General features: G+C 43.8%; 1 protein-coding gene across 1 annotated transcript; it reads right to left on the bottom strand.

Annotated features, from left to right (window-relative positions):
* Positions 1-9,096: 9,096 nt before the first annotated feature.
* On the bottom strand, positions 9,097-14,715 carry IWZ02DRAFT_469094 (uncharacterized protein; the record flags this gene model as incomplete). The annotated part of the gene is made up of 6 exons (XM_066768686.1): positions 9,097-9,631; positions 9,691-9,707; positions 9,775-11,842; positions 12,804-12,893; positions 13,982-14,320; positions 14,372-14,715. The coding sequence occupies 6 exons, from the start codon at positions 14,713-14,715 to the stop codon at positions 9,097-9,099; spliced, it is 3,393 nt and encodes a 1,130-aa protein (XP_066623980.1).
* Between the last annotated feature and the right edge of the window lie 579 nt (positions 14,716-15,294).

Below are 15,294 nucleotides of genomic sequence, written 5' to 3'. Positions count from 1 at the left end.
TTTAAGCTGCCCTCTAGTAGAGCACCTTAGAGCTGCTAAAAGAGTCTTATCCTATCTAAAAGGAACTAAAGATTATACTATTACCTATAAGGGTACTAGTTTTAATCTAGAATCCTACTCCGACTCTAACTTAGGGAATGAGCTTAATAGACATTCTCTAGCAGCTTATATTATTTACTCTACTAATGGGCCTATAGCCTAGAAGGCTAGTAGACTAACCTATATCTCTATTTCTACTATAGAGGTAGAATATATAGGTTATAGTATACTAGCTAAGGTTATCCTTTATATTAAAGGATTTTTAGAAGAGTTAGGTTATAAAGACCTTATACCTACTCCTATAGTCCTTAAAGGGGATAACATACCGGCTATAGCTACTACGGAAGATGCTACTAAAAAGTCTAAGAATATAGATATAAGGTATTACTTCTTAAGGCAGCTAGTTAAGGAAAATCTTATAAGATTCTCCTATATCTCTACTAAAGAGATGCCTATAGACGCCTTAACTAAGGTACTTACTAAGGCTCTCTTTACTAAATTCCTCTCTATTACCCTGCGTAATAAGTTAGGGGGAGTGTTAGAGGCCTAAGAATAAGTCTAGACTGTTCTAGACTCTTCTAGACCTCTTCTATTACTAAGAACTTATTCCTACGGGTTCTTTCAGATTCTAGCCCTTATTCTAGATTATCTTATTACTAAGGCCTAGAATCTTCTAGTCTAGATTAATTAGAAATCGTCTTCTATTAATAGAAGAACCTATTACTAATTACCTAGAGATAGAACTCTCTAGAATCTATAGGTTCTTCTATATAAACACCCTTAGGTAGCCTACTAGTTAGTCCTTTAAGGAAGTTCTCTTATAGTAAAGAATCTACTACATTCTCTACTATAAACCATCTACTATACGGTATATAATAAAGATATTACTTATCTTTATAGAATACCGCTAATAAGCTAGCGTACGTCGCTATTCCACCTATAAATCCTTACGTGAACGTTATATAAGCTAATTTACCTACCTTACCTTTACGTACGCGTTCTAGTAGCCGTCGCGTCGGTGTACTACTAAGTATACCTTCGCGTAAAAGTAATAATAGTAGCATTATTCATCTAGCTACTTTACCTATAGAATTACTAGCGGAACCTTTAGATTAGGACTTAGGAGTAGATGCTTCTAATAAGATTATAGTCTTTATCCCGCGTAAGGCCTTTAAAAAACTCGCTAAGGTATATATTACTACTTACTTATCCTTACGTAATAGCTAACTTATTATAGAAATCCCTTAGCGGTAATAAAACTAGCTAACGCGTAATATGTATGTTAGGCCTTAGTAACTTAGCTTATTATGCTGTCGTCCTAGTTTCTAAGGATTATTTTAACATTATATCTACGGAATCTTATAGTTCTTCATATAATGCTTACTTAATCTAATATACGGGTATTAATTAGGCTACTAGTTATACTAAGTACTAGGATAATCTCTCTACTTACGTCTTCTACGGTTACCGTAAGTTACTAGGTTTCTTATAGGGTTATTACGCGAACTACGTCTAGGGTACTAGTAACCTTAACTATACTATAAGTAACCTTACTAGTACTCATCCTCCTAATTAACATGAAAGGCGTAAGGATAAGATATAGCCTAGAGAGTACCTTACTCTTTGCCGCGTAATAGATGACTAGGTTAATAACTTTCTCTAGAACTTAGTTAAAGGTGTAATAAGGCCTAAACTTAAGAAGTTAGCTCTAGTTCCTACTAAAGAGGAGGAAGAGGAGTAAGAGTATAAAGGATAAGGGATAAAATTAAATTAGGAGGAATAGGATGGATTAGGATAAATTAGTTCATATAGGTAAGAGTTATTTACTACGGCGTTAGAGGATTCTCTTTACTAGAGTATAGGCGGGTTAGTTATCCGATTATGTTTCTTCCTATAATTCTTATTAGAGGAAGGCTCTTTTCTACTTTTCTAGGTTCTTTAGTAGTCTAGGGGTAGAAGGATTAGTAGTATAGAAGTCCTCTACTTTTTAGGGGGCCCTAATAAAAGAACTTACTACATACTACTTATTATCTTAATTATATCCTACCTATTAAACCTAGTACTTTAAAGTTCTATAAGTAACCTTACTCGCGTAGATAAAGTTAACTTCCTATTCTTACTAGTCATTAATAACCTTAGGTTCTAGCTTAGTGTATCTCTATTATAGTAATAGGTCTATAGCTACTTTACGTAGGCGATTAGCATAGAAAAGGTTTATAACCTTTATACTTTTTAGAAGATCTAATTCATATAAATGTCCTTTCATTCTAGTAATCTTAAATGGTCCTGCGTTAGGAGCGTCTAATTTTAGATTTAGCCGGTCTATTATCTAGCTAGTCTTCTTAATATAAATAAAGTCTCTAATGTTAAAGTTAGGTATGTAACGGTATTTATTAGCTTATTAGTAGTTCTTTTCTTATAATTAGTGAATTAATTTATAGGCGTACTTATAGGCCTCTTATCTTCTTTTTTAGAGAGACTAAGCTATAGACTATGTTCTGCCTTTAGGTGAAGTAGTTATTATTATGTGAGTAGTCTAGTTATAATATATATATAGCATGAAGCTAAGGTCTACTTCTACTAGTATAAGACCTATAGCCTTATATAGGAGGGTAGCCTAAGCTAAGTCTATTAATAGTAGAAGATTAGACTAGTCATTTTAGTAGTAATTAATAAAGGGTTATAGTTAGCGTATAAGGACCTAATTTACTATCTTAGTAATTCTATTTATCTAAGAGTAATAGGCTAAATTAAAGTGTTATTTAATACTAGTTAACTTACATAGCTCCTACGTGAAGGCTAAAATGAACTAAGGACCTTAATCTAATAGTATACTTTTAGGATTTCCGAAAATTCGGTAGACGTAATCATAAAAAAGTTAAGATACTTCTTTAGTATTAATTTTCTTTATATAAGGTAAACTAAAGGTTCTTTAGGATAACTAGTCTATAATAATAAGGATATAATTAAATCCCTTTTAGTCTTATAGCATCTCTTTAAAATCTATAGCTAGGTATTACTAGGGACGGTTAGGAATTAGTAGAGGATATAGAAAACTAGGTATCTTATTAGTAAATTCGTAGTTCCGGCGGTAAATATAGTAGTTTCGGCTATATCTCTTAATTATATAAGTCTAGCTAGGCTAGTAATAGTATTACCGTAATAGCTTTCGCATTTTATTAATTCTAGGATAGGTAGTAACGTAAGTAGTATATATTACTTTAATTATTCTCGTATAAAGGTTATCCTAGTTAGGAATAACTAATGCGCTATAGTAAAGAAGTAATCTATCCTATAGCTTCTAATATGATTCATTTTCCGGTTAAAGACGGGCTATTTCTCTCTATAGTTTAAGATCTAGGTTTTCTCTATTCACGTAGAGGAGTTCATTAAGGAAAATTATTAGTAGAGAAACTTCCGGCTCCATCATTATAAGTAGGACTACCTAGGAAGTAGGAATAAGATACTACTCTTATATAGCCTTTACTTTCTCTTTTTAAGTCTTAAGTTACTCTTACTTTCTTATAAGAACATCTATAATAATGTTTTCCTTTCCTAGTTAGTAGGTAAACCGGACTTAGTACTCTATAAGTTACTTAGCCCATCTTACTTATCGTGTAGATAATTAGTACTTAGAAGTAAAGTGTTCTAATACTTAATAGTCTATAATTATAAGAAAAGGTTTATAAAGGCCTATAAGTATAGATCTCTATTCCTCTAGTCCTTATATAATAGCTAGGAGTTCTTTATTAGGTATTCTATAGTAGAGTTTAGCGTCTAACATTACCTTAGAATAAAAGGATACCGGTTTCTATTCGTAATTTTCTTAATATTACGATAGAACTCCCGTAACTACTCCGTTACTTACGTCTATTTCTATATAAGTATCTAAAGTTAGATTATAGTTTACTAATAGTAATTTACTATATATTAGTTTCTTAAGGTTTCTAAAAGATTCCTCCTTAACTAGCCCGAGTTGTTACTATTTTACTTTTAAACATAGTTTTTCTAGTAGCTGGCTAATTCATCCGTAGTTAGGGAGGAATCTCTAATAGAAGTTATAGAATCCTAAGAAAGACTAAAGAGATTAGAGGGTTATAGGTAATTACTAGGTATGAATAGGTTTAATTTTTTACGGGTCTATTAATATACCCTTAGTAGAGATAATGTATCCTAAGAATTTCGTATGAGTAGTTAAAAACTTACTCTTTTTTATGTCGGCTTATAGTCCCGCTTTACGTAATTATTATAGAACTTTAATGACGTGTTAAGTATAATCGTGCGGGTTTTTAGAAATAATAAGAATATTATCTATAAAAGTGATAACGAAGTCATCTAAATAGTTAAAGAGAACTTAGTTAATAAAACGTTAAAAAGTAGTAGGCCTATTACTTAGCCTAAAAGGTAAAACGCGGTATTTAAATAGTCCGTATCTTATATAGAAGGTAGTTTATTCTTTAGACTATTCTTAAAGTTAGATTTAATAGAAAGCTTATTAAATATCTAGTTTTATGTAGACCTTTCCTTTACCTACTCTCTATAAGAGTTCTAAGATAAGAGGTAAAGGATATAAGTCTTTCTTTATCTAATCATTTAACCGTTAGTAGTTAATATAAATTCACTAACTACCTCCGGGTTTTTTCACTACTAATACTAGAGAGGCGTAGGGTATATAGCTCTTAGTAATAAATCCTTTCTTTAAATTCTCTTAGATATATTCCTTTACTATAGTAAGCTATTCTAGAGACATTCTATAGAGGGGACTTATTAGTAGGTATAGAGAATCCTTATATGTAAGAGAAATTTAATAATTAACTCCCGCATAAGAAGGTAGTAGCTAGTCGGACTCTTATTTTAAAAAGATGTTATAGTAGTTCTTATACTTAGAGGGTAAATGATCATTAAGGTATTTATTAAAAGCTTTATCTTTATCGGCTTTATTAATATTATCTAGTATAATAGAATAAAGATCTACTACTTCTATTAGTATTTTTATAGGTAGGTTAATTTCTATAAGAGAAGTGAAAAAGGTTTCTTAATTATTAACTTTAATATCGTCGGAGATGTATATTAAAGAAATTAATTAGTTTATCCGTAAAACTTTACTTTATATAGATAATTTTAGAATGTTTAAAAGATTTAAAAAAGAAATTCGGTCTAGAGAATCTAACTAAATAAGTTATTAGTTACGGTAATCCGGAAGAACATAATAATATACGAGGAACTAGCAGCCTAGAATAATATTATAGCGCCTAATATCTAGTATAAAGGTGTATATTATAACTAGCTAATGTTAGAAACGGAATTATAATTAATAAATAAAATTAAGTTGCTTATTTATGCGTTAGTAGGTCCTATATTAGATAGTGTTCGTTAAAGTCCTCTATATAGATTATTAGTATAGTAGGGGGGCTATACTTAATGACTCTTTCTATTATATATAGGGAGGATAGGTTACCTTATTCTACCTTATTATAGATATTAACTATGCGGATAGTATCTTCTCTATAGGTTAAATTAACGGTAAGGTAGTCTAGGCTAGGGAAAATATCTAGGTAAGAATTTACCTAGACTTAGGTAAGGGATTTATTTAGGTAGAGCATCATCTAAGGACGGGAGCCCTATAGGAAGGTTAGAAGAATTTATATTATAGAGGGGTAAGAGATTAATTATATATTAGCTATATTATCTTATAGTGTCGTCTATAGTTCCTAGATAAATATTAGGTAGATGCCTAATTAGAGAGTATCCTAGAGTGCTACTTCTATAGCCTAGGCATTCTAGTTTAAGTTAACTTATATAACTTTAAGGTTACCTAATATTTATACTAGGGGGATAGCTTTATTAGATAATAGGGATAGTTTAGGTCCTAGGAGTAATAAGTACTATTATAGTTACTATACTTTAGTACTATATAGGTATATTTTATGCCTCTCTTTATATAGTGTTTATAGTCGTGCTTTTCTATAGCGTAGGGGCTAGTATATAGTAAGTATTTAGTCCTATTATAATACATAGAGGAGCTATAGCTAAATTCTTAATACTTTATATACTATATATCTAGAGTAATCCTAAGGAGTTTTATAACCCTTATACTTACTCCTATAAGATAGAATAGCTTTAAGATAGCTATCTCTACCTCTTTTACTATATAGAAGGCTATAATAACTAACTCTACTTTTTAGGTAGCCCTCCTTTTAGCTAAAGTAAGCTAGTATAGAGTTCTAATAATAGAAAGGCTAGGATTAAAGGTATAGACCTCTTCTATAATAAATTATCTAATGTTAAGCATGCGTAGGTCTTTAATAGGGATGCTATAGGTAATAACCTTATACTAGGTTTAGTTCTCCTAGACTATAGCATCTAGGAATAGGTAAGTAAAGAGGTCTTTATAGGAGGTAAGGAATTTAGAGTCGTACTAGGATAAGCTAGTAAGTAGGATGTTACCCTTCTCTATATATATTACTATTAATATGACTAGGCTAGATATACCTACGTTCTTAAAGGTATTATTAATATTATTTCATATAGAGAGAGGGTTAAAGTCTAGGAAGGGACTTTATAGCTAGATAATAACCTATATATCCTATAGGGTCTTTAGGGGAGTAGTAGCTAGCTTTATAGTCATCTTTAGGTAAGGAGTTATTATGTATAGTTTTCTAGTAGTAGTTACTTTCTAGGCTTAGGTTACGTATGATGGTTTAGCTAGGTTTATAGGAAGGATAACCGGCTTTTATAGCTAGTAAACCTTTACTCCTAGCGTATAAGTAGTATTTTTAAGGGAGTAAACTTAAGTAGTAAGAACTAATAACGTATTACCTACGTAACCTATCTTAGTATAATCCTATAGGATATTACTAAGGTTATAGAGTCTTTACTTTTTACTTATATTATATGTAAGGTTTATTACGTATAGGATGTAAGAGAGGGCTATATTAATTACCTCCTAGGTAGTATTAAAGTTTAGATGAAATCTAACCCTAGTCCTTTTTCCTTAGTAGGTAGGGTTAGGTTTAGAAGTATCTACTAGGATAGTTCTCTTTAGTATAGTATACTATTTCTTAATTAGGCCTAGTACGATAATTAGTAGGGATAATAGGGGGATAGGGCTTATAGGGAAGTCCTAGTCTATTTTCTTAGGTTTATTAGCTAGTTAAGTAGGTAGTAGGCTAGGAAGTATAGGGGTATCCTAGATTTTATAGTTATAGCCGTCTAGTAGAAGGGAAACTAGGTTAGGTAGGGCCTCTCCTTAGAGGGTAGGTATAGGTATACTTATAGTACGATACTTTAGAGGGTAGGTTTTTACTTTCTAACTTTAGTTATATACGTATAAGCCCGCGCTATAGAGTTATAGTAGGTATAGTAATTTTTAATTTTTTAAAAATTTTATATATAGTAATAACTTATTAACGTATAGGCTTTTTCTAAGAAGTAGTAGCTAAACTAAAGAAGAGTACTACATACTTAATTTAACTCCCTATAGTACTAAATCTTATACTATACTTTAACGCTATATAGGTATATTTTATACCTCTCTTTATATAGTATTTATAGTCGTGCTTTTCTATAGCGTAGGGGCTAGTACATAGTAAGCATTTAGTCCTATTACGATACCTAGAGGAGCTATAGCTAAATTCTTAATACTTTATATACTATACGTCTTAGGTAAATAATAAGTTATAGGGTATCCTAGAGTACTACCTCTATAGCTTAGGTACTCCTATTTAAGTTAACTTATATAACTTTTAGGTTTCCTAATATCTAGTCTAGTAAATTAAATTTATTAGATGATGGGGGTAACTAAGGTCCCGGGGCTAATTTAAGGCTAGGGCGCGTTTTAGGAGCGTCGGAGAATCCCTCGTGAGAAATTAAGAAAGTGATAGGCGGAAGAGATGAGTTAAAGCCCAAATTGAGGAATTGACCATGGTGGGAGTCGTGGCGGTGGCGAGCCATTTCCAGAACCGAACCACCTTGAAACCTACTCCAGTCCGGCGCGCCAGAAACGTGCGGGAAACATGTGGCGTTTAAAGAATGGAGGTTCGAAAGCAAGAAGGTTTTGATCGGCGCAGTGCGTCAAGGAACGAATGTAGACAGATGAAAAGCAAAAGGCTGCCGTGGCGGAATGCGGCAAGAAAGCACCTTTCTGATTCGTTCTAATCATAACGTATCTTGCTAAAGTCGAGGAACTGTAGACACATCCAGACATTCTCAGGTTTTCTCGGTGCATGGTTTTTTTGTAGACCAGAGGGGTGGGTGATGGTCCGACGCACAAAGTTGACGGACACACACTCTCGAAAAGGTACTCGCTGTCACTCATTCACTCGACCGTGGTCGACATAGGTAAGGTACCTCCTAGCATGCACCATTCACTCAATTGCGTACTTGGGCTAAGTACCACTCAAAGATTAGACTGACCCATTCTATACGAAGAAGAAGAAGAAGAAGAAGAAGAAGAAGAAACCCGCCCTCCAAGCATTCAAAAATCCAATTCAACCCCATTCATCATCCATCATGCAGCCAAACAACAACCAGCCAGCCAGCCCTCCATCCGTCTGTCCGTCTGCTGCCGCGGCCGCTAGATACCGCCGCCACCACCGCCTCTACTGCTTGCTATTTCTCAAGTCACAGGTCCGAAACGAAGCGGGACGAGAAAGCACGACGACACTTTGAAAAGAGAAGAGAAAAAAAGGGAAAAGAAAGACAAAGTGATAGATAGATAGATAGATAGATAGGAATACGGAAAGTGAAAGAGAGAAAGATCGAAAAGAATATCCTGCCTCCCTGGCCGCCGCCATTTGCAACCAACCAACCAACCATCCGTCCATCCATCTAACCTGACTGACTGACGAGAAATCCGAAAAGACATTTGGACGGCAGTAATCGATCGCACTTCCGCGTCCATCATGGTTTGTTGTTGTATCAGACAATCCACCCCACCCACCCGCTCGCTCTTCTTTCATGTCTTCGTACAGGCTTCTTCTACAAAATGTTGCTTCCTCCAACATTGCGCATGGACATGGACAGTTGCCCAGCGCCCAAACAATCGCCTTCGCCTTCTTACCCACTCCCACTCCCTTCAATCCCGAGGCCAACCTTGCCAGAATCAACGCTGCCCGAGCCCTCCGCCGAAATGGACCCCTGACGGCCGCGCTGCGCGCCTGCACCGCCGCCGCTGCCAGGCGTCGAGGCCATGCCGGCACTGCGCGGACCACCCGCGCTGCCAGGCCCAAGGCTCGACATGCCGCTGCTGCGGCCCATTTCGCGGATGCGCCGGCCCTCCATGAGGCCGCGTAAGCCGCGCTTCTGTAGGCCGACGACGGCGCTGATTTCGCCTGCCCATACCTCGCGCTTGTCGCCGCCCAGCATGGCTGGGTCCTTGCCCGTGTTGCTGGCCCAGTCGCTCGTCGCCGACGTTTCGGTCGACGCGCTGTGGTTGCTGCCTTCGTCGTCTGTGAGCGGTCCGTTGGACGTAATGTCTGTGTTGATGCGCAGCGCGCGCATCGAGTCGTCCACGTCGCCCGATGCGCCGAGCGTGTTGGATGCGAGGCTGCCCTTGCGCGACTGCGCTGTGGCGGCTGCGCTCGACGTGAGGCTGGCCGATGATGCAGATGGGTGCAAAGACGGGCGCCTCGAAGTAGGCGGCCCGCTAACGAGGGTGTTGTCGTCGGCTTCAGATGACACGGAGGATTGGCGGAGTTTGGCGAGGGCTTCGGCGCTGGGAAGGCCAGCTGTGACGCCATTGAAAAAGGTTACCGAATCGCCGCCTCCGGCCGCCATGGCGGCTGCATTGAAGATGGCCGCCGTGTTGCGACCGTCGAGGCGCAAGTGTAGGCGTTCAATGACGGCCTCAAGAAGTCCATCGACGCGGTATGGTCGCGCAAGCTGGAGAAGCGAGCAGAGGATTTGTGGAGTGCAAAGTGAAGAATTGGGCGGCGGTAGCGTGGAGGTGTAGAGATAATGGGCAAGAGCCTGCAATGTCAAATGCGTATGAGGAAGGTAGAGGGTGCGGGGACGCGAGGTCGGGTTGGGGTTCTCTGCGTTTGGTGGGTCGTATGGGGTAAGGGTGCTGCTGCCCGTGCTCCCAACAGTGGACGGGGTGACGGTCAGCGCCGTGCTCGCAGTCCGAATCGACGGCGTTATCGTAATGCTGGAATTGCGCCAAGGGTGGCCGCCTGTCGATGGTCGCAGCGTCGCGGCGTCCGAGGAGCCCGGATCGGATGCAACTGCGCCCTCGCGCAGCAGCTGGTTGAAATACGGTCCCCATCGCCGAGCCACCAAATGCGAGTTGACGGGGATCTTTTCTCCTCCTATTGCCAGAAATTCCATGTCTGCCAGCTCCCGTAACCCCAATGCCATGGCACCTAGCTCTTCTGCTGCGGGCAAAAGTGGCCTTCCTCCAGTGACCAGCTCCGACTGCTTTTGTCGGAATGCCGCGCTCACAGAAGCATAGTCGGAAGTCGGTGCTGTCCTCCGGGGGTTGTCGTAGAGTCCAAACGCCTCCAGCTCGACGAGGCAAATGTTGGAAAAGTTTATGCGACGGTGGTTGTAGTCCTCAACAAGGCTCCTCTTGCGGTTTCCGAGAATGACGAAAGCGTTGCGCCGGTTCCATAGCACTCCTCTATTCCAACTTCCCTGGCTGAAAATGCTTCCACCTGCATCGATGCGGCTCCAGGTCAATGTTCTCAGATCGAGCGCCCACAGCGCGTACTCTTGTTTGGACGATGTCAAAAAGGTGCCGCTGACGACAAAGTGGTTTGCAATGACTCCGCCGTTGGGGAATCGTAATCCAGGAGGCGAAAATGTTCCGTGCATGGACTTTTCGTTTAGGGAGCCGTCCGGCAGTCTTACCTGAAGCTCCAGCTTGACGTCCAAAAAGTTGTAATTCGAATAGATGAGCATCGACGACCCAGTTTGAGTGTTTTCAGATTCCACCTCTTGTCCGGTAATGTCTTCTTTCTTGGCTCCCGCGCCAATCAAAAGAGCGGGTAATGTGGTCAGAGGTGCCACGACACTCCTGTAAGCACCGCAGCTACGCCCCAAGGTCGTGGTGGCAGTCCATTTCAAGCTTCTAAAATTGAACACACTGATTTGCTCGATGTAGTGGTTTGCGCTGTCTTGTCCGCCAACGACAACCATCTCGGCGCCTCCTGTCCCGTCAAAGTCCACACCAATGGATCCTTGGTTGGGCTGGTTTGCCGAAGCAGGGTTGTGTTGAATGGCGGAGAGGGTAGCGTTGGTCGAGGAGAAGACAGCGCTCGACGGCAGAATGGCAGCGCAATGGGCATAACGACCTTGGGGCGAATCCGTGGCCTCAATCTTGGTCCAACTGCGGGAGTTTACATCAAAGATGTGGATATCAGACATGACCACGACCTCGGGCTGCGCATCTTGCGCGCTTTGGGCTGCTGACGCCGGCTGGCCGTTTGCTAATGCTGCTGGAGACATTCCTCCGTAGCAGACGAGTTTAGAGTCGCCCAATGGGCAGACACTGTGGAAATATCGCGGAGGTGGGACATCTCCTCTTGTCTCTAATTTGGTCCAATTCCGGCGAATGAGATCCAGTTCATAGAGGTCGTTTGTCAGAGTTGGTCGCGTCCGGGATAAACGCCTTCCGCCAAAGACATAGAGTTTATCCCCAAGAATGGTGGTTGTTGCTCCGACCAGGGGATGGGGCTCTTTTCCTGTCGTCCTGTGCACGTTGCATACTAGCCCCGACAAGCCAGAGGTTGATTGCGAGGGGGTCCCTAGGCCAGCGGTTTGGCCAATTCCCGGCGAAGGTCCGGATGATGTTGGCGCAGTACGTCTGGGTTCCGACGTTTCTTCCCGGCCCATCTGGTTGAGGCTGGTGCTGCTGCTGTTGAGGCTTCGAGACATGAAGGAGGCGTTCGAGTTGCTCCGGAAATCTCTGTCGGGATATCCCTGGGACGGGGACGGCTGCGACGTATTTGAATCCATCTTTCGGACTCGTTTGTCACAGTCGTCCTGGCGAAAAGAGTCTGTACGAATCGGGGGAATGATCTCTGGTATGCTCGACTGCGGCGGGATGCGAGGTAGCACTGGCGGCAAACTGTCGCGCGGAGTCTGAGCGGGAGAGTCTGGTAATGTCTGAACAGGTTGCGCCCACTCTGGAATGACTATAGCAACATGTCTGGGCTTCGGTGCTCCTGAATCAACGGACGCTTGGCGGCCTTGCCGCGAGTCTGAAGGCGCGGCGCACGTGCCCGAGACAAGCTTTGAACAAGTGCTGTCGACGGATTTTCGAGGGCTGTCTGGCAGGACTATGGGGACATAACGGGGAATCACAATGGGGATGTGCTTGGGGCGGGACGGGGCAGCTGAGCCGGCAGAATTGGGTGACGAGCAGGCAGAGCCAACGAGCTGAGTCGAAGTAGCAGGCGGCTGAGGGGGCAGAGAGACTCTGCGGTCTCCGGAGGAGCGAGCGCTGGACAACTGCTTCCGTGCGCGAAGCTCGGCGGAGAGGCCCTTTTTAGGCGACTTGGGCGATCTCGGCCGCCTCCAAGACAAAAATGGCTGAGGCGACGACGAAGAAGAAGTGGGCGAGCTGGCGGCCGAGTCGTCCTTGGGATTAGAAAAGACGCCTAGCGGAGCCATGACTGTCAGCGGGACGATCGACGTGTCGTGGGCGGAGCGCAAATTAGGGAATATAGGGATGGATAGGAAGGGGGGAATCCAGGGAAAAACGGCGCTCGCACTCGGTCTTGATTTGATGAGCATGGTGAAGCATGCTGATCTTGATCTGGTACAGGAACAAGGCGCAAGGCGGCGTCAGGCCATGGGCAACAGCTGCAGCGCGGTGCGGTGGATTCGAAGCCGGCCAGCGGCAGCAGCATGATCTTGCGTCGACGGGAGAGGGCCAACGCCGTGTTTTTGACGCGGGCCGGGGGGCGGACGGCTGTGTCACTGGACGAACGGGGTGTCTTGAACCAATCTGGAGGAGACATGGCCTGGAAGACGTGGGAGTCCCGCGAGGGTGGATTTGGGGGTGGGGGGAGGGGGGTTCGAGGGTATACCCTTTGCATGACACGGGGGGGGGGGAGGGGGAGGTGATTCGCGGAGGTTGGACAGGGAGCGTGGGACAGCACAGGGAGAAAGAAGGGCGTACCTTTTAATTTTTTTTTTCTCCTGCGCCAAAAAAAACAAACTAGGTTCAGAAGCGGGAGCGGGTACGGATTGGAGGCGTGTGGGGAGTGTTTGGCGTGTGTATCCAGCGCGCGGTGCTGTGTAATGAGCGAACGACGACGACGACGAACGGGCGTGGGGATGTTTAGTCTCGGTTGGTGATGCCTAAGCACACGGAGCCGGAGCCACGGAGCCACGGAGCCACGGAGCCACGGAGCCAAGCCGCTAGCGAGGCAAGGAAGTTCCCGACTCGACAGAACAGAAACAGAGAACAAACATGAAGACGACCACCACATGCGCCTGATACATACACATTGTTCCTTGCCTCAACTCTGGCCTTTTGTCTCCCTCGCGCTCGCCGTCTCCACCGCGTGCTACCCTACCCTACCCTACCCTACGCTACACGATGGACTCGACATATGCACCGCCGTTGCCAACAGCCAGAGCCAGCGAAGCCTGGGCTCACACGCGGCTGCAGCTCCATTACATAACGCCGCCTCCCACCGCCTCTGCAAACGCCAGGCAGGGCCCTGGGCTGCCGCTTCTTCACCTGCACCTGCACTGCTTGCATGACACGTCTATTGTTCGTAATGGCTTTTATTTTCTGTTTGTCACTCATTCTCTGTTTGGGGGGGGGGGGGGGGGGGTATCTGGACGCGCTCGTCTCGACAAAGGCTGCCCTCCCCTGCTACCGTGGCGCCCATCAAAGCAAAGACTTGGCCAGTCCGTTTGTTGCACTAGCTCGTCCGTCTTTGTCTCAGCCCTATTTCCGCATCCGCTCTGCCTTTTGTTGGCCACTTACACGTTCGCGCTCGTCTGCTCCTTGGGCAGAGGCGTGAAGCGCAAGTACGGCTTGACGATCCTCAGGTTGGGGTAAATCTTCTGCGCATCCTCCGTCTTGACCGTGGGGTGGACAATGACGTCGTCACCGGGGACCCAGTTGATGGGGGTGGTGATCTTGTGCTTGTCACCGGTCTGGAGAGAGTCGATGACGCGGAGAACCTCGGCGGCGTTGCGGCCAGTCGAGGCGGGGTAGGCGAAGATGGTGCGGATCGTCTTCTTGGGATCGATGATGAAGACGGAGCGGATGGTGAAGGCAATGCCCTTCTCGTCGACGTTGGTGGCGTCCTGGTGGTCGATCCTGGGTCCAGTCAGTACCCGCCTGCTCTCGATGGCCGCTGAAGAGTCTCACATGTCGTAGGCGAGGGCGACCTTGCGCTCCTTGTCGCCAATGATGGGGAACTTGAGGTTGCTCTGGGAGACCTCGTTGATGTCCTTGATCCAGCCATCGTGGCTGTCAATTGTGTTGGCAGAGAGACCGATGAGCTTGACGCCACGCTTGGCGAATTCGGGCTCGAGCTTGGCGAAAGCACCCAGCTCGGTGGTGCAAACGGGAGTGTAGTCCTCGGGGTGGGAGAAGAGGACGACCCAGTTGTCACCAATGAAGTCGTGGAAGTCAATGGGACCAGTGGTGGTGTCGGCCTTGAAGTTGGGGGCGATGCTGCCGAGGCGGAGGGGCTCAGGACGACCGGCCATTGTGAAGGTGCTGTGGGCAAAGATTTTGTCAGCGGGGCACAGATGGCGGGGTAGCGTAGGGTTGAGGTGGTACCTGATGATGTTTTGGGAGTTGAATTGGGATGGAATGGTGGCTTTGATGAAGAATTGTCTTGGGGCGAGGTGGGGTATTTGTACGGCAGCATATGATGTGAGAAAGAAGATTATTTCGCTCAGCTTCGCCATCCGGATTTGGCAGCACAGCTATCACGCCATAGGGCGGAGAGCGCAGTTGGCCGCTGGTGATTGGTGCGAGCTGCCATGGTGGTGGGGAATCGCCGTGGCAGAAAACCAAGCCCAGTTAACGACACCATGGCGCAATGTTGTTGAAATCCGACGACTACCGCTTTGTAATTGTCGTCAACGACTTCGCCATCGTCGCTTCTCATGCCACGTCAGCTCATTGATTTCCCTTCTCCACGACCCCTCATCGACTCATCTTGTGCGTGTCGTGCCCCGTGCTCCTCCCGCCCGCCGTATCCCCCACCACAAGATCAACGTTGCCGCCACTGTGGGCGCAGAAAGAAATGAGATGTCTTCGATAGTCGTCGAAGCCGCCGT

This window comes from Phyllosticta citriasiana (assembly GCF_038021145.1).
Source record: "Phyllosticta citriasiana strain CBS 120426 chromosome Unknown IWZ02scaffold_5, whole genome shotgun sequence".
NCBI classification, from domain to species: Eukaryota; Fungi; Ascomycota; class Dothideomycetes; order Botryosphaeriales; family Phyllostictaceae; genus Phyllosticta; species Phyllosticta citriasiana.
The sequence above is the reverse complement of the archived record's forward strand: the minus strand, read 5'-3'. Positions and strand labels throughout refer to the sequence as shown.